The sequence below is a fragment of the Octodon degus genome, unplaced genomic scaffold, assembly GCF_000260255.1.
Source record: "Octodon degus isolate 3935 unplaced genomic scaffold, OctDeg1.0 scaffold00004, whole genome shotgun sequence".
Taxonomy (NCBI): Eukaryota; Metazoa; Chordata; class Mammalia; order Rodentia; family Octodontidae; genus Octodon; species Octodon degus.
Window position 1 is genome coordinate 21,971,577 of NW_004524580.1, and position 6,278 is coordinate 21,977,854.

The 6,278-nt window shown below is 39.5% G+C and overlaps 1 protein-coding gene across 1 annotated transcript in view; it reads left to right on the forward strand.

Moving 5' to 3' along the window:
• Mrpl42 (mitochondrial ribosomal protein L42) overlaps nt 1-6,278 on the forward strand; it is a 54,556-nt gene that overhangs the window by 31,058 nt on the left and 17,220 nt on the right. The window contains exon 4 of the mRNA XM_023718013.1: nt 1,998-2,082. Within this exon, the coding sequence (XP_023573781.1) occupies nt 1,998-2,082 (85 nt within the window). The remainder of the gene's footprint in view (nt 1-1,997; nt 2,083-6,278) is intronic.

Consider the following 6,278-nt stretch of genomic DNA (forward strand, 5'->3'; position numbering starts at 1 on the left):
AAATCATTCTATTCATTAAGAGAATGCAACTATATATCTATCCCAACCACTTTGAATACACAGATACAAAATGGACATTCATAGTTAAGGAGTATAAATATTTTAAATAAAAATCGTTATTATTGTGTTTCAGTGAATACGTAATTTACTGTAAAAGTCACATGCTTTTAGAAATGCTATCTTTTCTTGAAACAAGCTTTAGCTTTTTGGAAAGCAGCTATGCTAACCACTATACCACTAACGCCTCGGCACTTTAGCTTTTTGGAAAAGTTAATTAGTTTTTATAGTTTTCTGTTAGGATTCATATTTATTAGCTTAAGTAGTTATCTTTCGTTTGACTGAATAATTCTAAAGTACAAATATTTAATTCAGCACCATTTATTTGATATTTATTCAGTTTCAGTCATTATGCTAAAAATGAAAAACTATGATGTCTTTTTTTCTCTACAGAGTTTGATGTACAGGAACTGCATATTATATCATTATTATTATTATTATTATTATTAGCGGTAGCTGGGATCAAACTCAGGATCTTGTGCTTGCCAGACAGGCGCTTATGCCACCAAGCTATCTCCTGGGTTTTTATTTCTGTTTTTTTTGGCTGGCTCAGGCCTCGGAGCTGGTGTGGCATGGCATGTGGTTCCGGGGATCTAACCAGTCCCCTGCGCCTGCCTAAGCAGGCACTTGAGACTGCTGAGCTATCTCATGGGCAGAAACTGCCTTTTAAGTTGTCTGGTTTTTGTTGCAAATTTTAGTACAAGTGTTGCCAAAGTGAGCACTTTCATCACAAATTTTAGAAAAAAAATTTTTTCTTTTGCCATTAGTTTTGTGTTTTGTTTGTTTTGGAGATAGTTCAGGCTGGCTTTAAATTTGCTATGCAGGCTAGGCTGGCCTTAGAACTTGTAGCGATCTTTTACCTCGGCCTCCCGAGTGCTGAGCGTATGGCCCAGCACCACCCGCCTGGCTCAACATTAGCTTTAGCTGCACATTTAGTGTGTATTGTGATTGGTAGCAATGAAATTAGACTAGGTAGTTTTTTTTGTTTGGTTTTGTTTTACTTTTTGACACAGTCACCATATAGTTCAGGCTGGTCTTCAACTCACAGCAATCTTCCCATCCCAGTCTCCCTCTGCCATGTGCTAGGATTACAGGTGTGTCCCACTCTACCCAGCTGGGCGAGGTGATTTTTTAAACTTGAAAAGTTAAGTTATGTAATTGCAGTATATAAAGCTTCATCAAATGACTTAAAAACGTTGATGGTTAAAAGTTGTAGTTATATTGCCTAATTCTAGCACTCTGGGAGGGAGACACAGGAGGATTGCAAGGTTGAGCTCAACTTGGACAATTTAGTGAGACCCTGTCTCTGAAAAACATCTTTAAAAGGACTGGCACTATGGCTGAGTTGATTGGCCTAGGCTCAGTCCTATTGCTGTGAACAGACAAACAAAAATTAGTGTTGTTATGATATTGAACCAATCCTCCCCTGCATCTTTCCTTCCTATCTCTCTTTGCTTCTTCTTCTTGTTGCCTCTTCTTGCTTCTCCTTTTTCTCTCCTTTTCTCCCTCCCGTCCTCCTCTGTCCCTCCTTTCCTCATTGCTTTCTTCTTTTCTTCCCAGGGGCACTGTACCACTGAGTTAGATGCCCAGCACTTTGTTTGTTTCAGTACCAGGGATCAAACTTGGGACCTGTATGCCGTTGAGCTCTGTCCCTGGCCTGCCCTTTTTATTATTTATTTTGAGACAGGGTCTCACTAAGTTGCTATGGGTGCTGTCCACCTCGCTATCCTCCTGCATCAGACACTTGAATAACTGATATAATGTGATAGCACGTGCCTCTGAGCCTGGCCAGGAACCTGTCTTAGGGGTTTCCAATCCAGTAATACAGCATATTCTTTTTTAGCAAGTTTTTATTAATTTCAGCTCTAAAAAGAATTATTCTACCTTGAATACAGTATAACTATGTCTAAAACATTGGGTTTTTTTGTTTTGTTTTTTAGCAAAGTAGAGCTTGCTTTGACATCTGATGGCAGGACAATAGTTTGCTACCACCCTTCTGTGGACATTCCATATGAACACACAAGAGTATGTATGAAAAAGAATTTTATTTCCTTTATTTTTTTTTAAGAGCAAAATATATTTTATATTGGGGAAAAGAAAGTTTCTGTTTAAGAGACAAAAGGGGGACCTGAGCGGGTTGCCCCCCCAAAAATTTTAATTTGTTGTTAGAAATGGTCATAGTTCCTTATAGTATATAATAAGAAGGGAATTACTTATTTGCTCATTTCTTGCTTTGGTTTTTTTTTTTTATTTTAGTGTTCTGATTTTTTTTTTAATTATAGGCTCTTGATATGTATAGTTCAGGCCAGTGTTAAACTTGCTATGACCTCTAACTTTTTTTTTTTGGTGGAACTGGGGATTTGAACTCAAACCCTTGTGCTTGCCAGGCAAGTGCTAATTCTACTGAGCCATCTCCCTGGCCCCTGACCTTTTAACTTGTGATCCTCCTGTGTTATCTTGAGTGCTGGGATTACAAGCATGTACCGCCATACTTGGCTTGTCGTCTTTAGTGGTTGTTCTTCACTTGGAAAATGAAGTAGGGCCCGGGATATAGCTCAGTGTCACAGTGCCTACCTGGCAAGCATGAGGTCTTGGGTTTGACTTCTAGTACCGGGGGAAAAAAGCAAACTAAAAGTTAGGCATGGTGTTGCACCCCTATAATCCCAGCACTCAGGAGGCGGAGGCAGGTAGATCACTGTGAGTTGAAGGCCAGCCTGAACTGCACAGGGGAACCCTGTCTCAAAAAGAAAAAAAATTTAAAAAGAACCACTTAAACATGGTTATGATATCATATTTCTGGTCCAGAACATTTGTTAGGTTTCTGGTTAGGCATCAAATACATCTAGTACGTGGTACGTTGGTTCATGGATTTAACTCTTTCTATGATTCTGTTTGTAAACTGAATTGGTTGTGAATCAAATCAAATTTTCCTGTGAGGTCAACATTAAACCTTACTATTGAATTTGATTTGGTTTGTGACCAATTCAGTTTGTGACCAGAATCATGGAAAGAATTAAGTTTGTGAACCGTGGTACCACTGTATCAAACTATAAAACACAATTTCCTATATTTCTTGGTATTATAATCTAATATGTTATATGAAAAACTTGTATTTTATTTATTCTTTTAAGACAGGGTTTCTCCATGTAGTTCAGGCTTGAATTCACTTTGTAGTCCAGGCTGGCCTTGAACTTAATGATTCCTCTTGCCTCAGCTTCCTAAAAATTAGGATTATAAGTGTGAGCCCCCACATCCACCTGAGAAGGCCTGTATTATAGAGTACTGTTTTAAAATTGTTATATTCTTAGTTCTGACAAGCTTTTAACATTTGCTGAATTTTTATTTGTTTATTTATGCAAACAGGATTTTAATGTGTATTCTGGCCTGGTCTTAAACTCACTGCAAGGCCCAGCCTGGCCTTAAGTTTATTGTGCTCGGCTTGCCTCTGCTTGCGCGGTCCTGGGATTGGAGGCACACGCCACGTAATTTAGCTAGTTGGCCCAACTTGCTATATTTTGTTCAGCCCAGTTTAATTTTCTGCATACTTCTTCAGGCACCAGATAGATTTTGTTTTTCCTACAATTACTTTAGTTTGATCTTTGTCTTATTTTATATTTAAAATGCTTTCTCTTATTTCTATAAGTCTTTTTCTGCCATATTGATCATGCCCGATTGGCTTTTTTTGTGTATTTGGTATGGTGTCTTACTACGCAACTCCGACTCGGAGTGGCCCTCCTGTTTTCAGCCTCATGTGGTACTGATTGGCTTCTTAAGAAGACTTGCAGACAATGACGCATTTAGTGGGAACTTTTTACAGGTCACTAGGGCCGGTCTGCCTGTTGACTTATAGATTGCTGTCCTTTTGCTAGTTTATTATTTTCTTTTGGGCGTTGCTAGGATTGAGCTCAGGACCTCCTGCCTGCTAGGACGCCTCTGACCACTGAGCTCTGTGCCCACTCTTTCCTGTTTTCAGCACTCTGTCCCTCTGCTGCATGTCCTCCATGTCACAAGCACTAAGCCAGGGCCTCTTTTGTTTCATTTCTTTGGGTAAAGTGAACAGAAGCAGAACTAAGTCCCTGCCCTTGTCCTGTGTGTCTGTTGCTGTTGCAGCAGTTGTTCCAAGAAGCCCAGGGCTGGTGGCTCATGTTTTTAACATCCAGACTCTCCCCACTTGGCTTTTTGCATCTATGGATCTGACTTTTCCATCCTTTCCAAATCTTAAAACTTTCCCACTTACAAAACAATAACAATAACAGCAACAAAACTTTCTCACTATAATTTTAGAGCTTACTTTTATTATTATTATTATTTTTATTATTATTATTATTATTGATGTAAGCAATGTGCACACACCTTTCTCCAAGGACCCCTCTTGCTTTTGATCTTGGAGCCCTATAAAATCTGTTGTTATTATTATTATTATTGATGTATTTGGTACAGGTTCACACTATGCAGCCTGGACTAGTAGTGATCCTCCTGTTTTTATCTTCCCCAGCACAGGGTTTACAGGTGTGCGCCACCACACCTGGACTTGGTTGGCTCAGAACGCTCTGAGGACAGGACTGGGGATCAAACCTTGGTCCCTGTGCTTTCCAAAGCAGGTGCTTAGTCTGCTGAGCTATCTCGCTGGTCCTAGAGCTTACTATTATTGACAAATTATTTCATAACCTTAACCTTTCCAGAGCAATGCCTTCACTTCTGACTCTGATAGAGATCTGTTTCTGTAACTTGGGGACATTGCTTCTGAGACCTTCAGTAATCGCTGTGTTCTCTACCAGTTGCTTTTAACATTGGACATAGTAGTTCCTCAAGGTCATGTCCTGATGATTTTTCTACTGTCTAATGGTTTCCAGCTTTGGAGCTTGTGTCATCAAACCACACCATCCATGTCTTTTTCTGTTGCTGTCATCTCCCAGTCCTTTCTCCTCAAGCCTTCCATACTTCCTGGGCGGTTTTAGGCTCCTTGACTTAGCTATTGGCCTTTCCAGTACTGTTGAGTCTAAAACATATTGCAAGTAAAAAGATCTTCCTCCTCTTGCCAGTGTGTATTTTACTAAAATTCTAGAATGTTTTTGTGAAACTTAAGGTTCATCATTTAGGAAAATAAAGGTATACCTGGGCCAAAAATAAATAAGTTAGAAAAACAAAAGAGAAATGTATGTCTTTTTAGTTGTTAATTTAGTGGGAAATTTCAAAAGTCAAATTTTAAAGTTCTTAAAGGGAAATTCAAGATGACAGTTCTAAGTGTTGAATAAAGTTGACACTCAGAGTTTTTTTTTTTTCCTTCACTATACTGTAATATTTGCCTACCCTTTCTTTGAAGTTGGATCAAGGAGTACCACAGAGAAAAGTTCTGAATCTGCCAGGAGCTCTTGGTAAGAACTTCAAAGAATCTTTTAATTCCAGTGTCTTTTATCTTTGCACCTGGAAACATTTGAGAGAAAAGAGTTTGTGCCAAATTAGAGTCAAGCCCGCTTGGGGGTAGGGAGAGACAGTGGACGTTTATTATGCTTGGAAATAACTGGATTGATTTTGTGTAGGCATGCACACTGAGCTGCATCCCCAGCCCTGTTTTATTTTATTATCTTGATAGGGCCTAGTTGAATTGCCAGGGCTAGGTTTAAACTTTCTGATCCTCCTGCCTCAGCCACCCAGAATGCTGAGATTATAGGAGTAAGCCAATGGGGCTGACTTTATTGTTTTAGAACTTTGATTTTTTAGCAACAAGTACAAAAACTTAAATAATAACAGGGTTAGATTTTCCAAAGATGAGAGTTTGAGATAGTAGGGAATTACAGGCAGCTATGAGTGTCATAGTAAACTGCATGCTCAGAACCTGGAGCCACGGAGACATTTCTAAAGGCAGAGCAACTGCAGGGATCAGCAAGGGAGCAGACGTTCACTGATGTGACTTTCTTTTTTTTTTTTGGTGGAACCAGGGATTGAACTCAGGCCCTTGCACTTGCCGGGCAAGTGCTTATTCTACTGAGCTGTCTCCCTGGCCTCTGACTTTCTGTGTAAGATTGCAGTGGCACTTGTGCAAGGCTGCAGTTACTGGCAGTCTTGTTAGTTCATGATATCAGGCAAGATACACATGAGAAGCCCTCTGAGAACCTCCTAGCTGTGTATTACTACTGCTACTTATTCATCATCTTCCTCCTTTTTCTCTTCTTCTTATGATTATTTTTTAGGGCTTAACACAAGTGACTCCATTTTGGTTG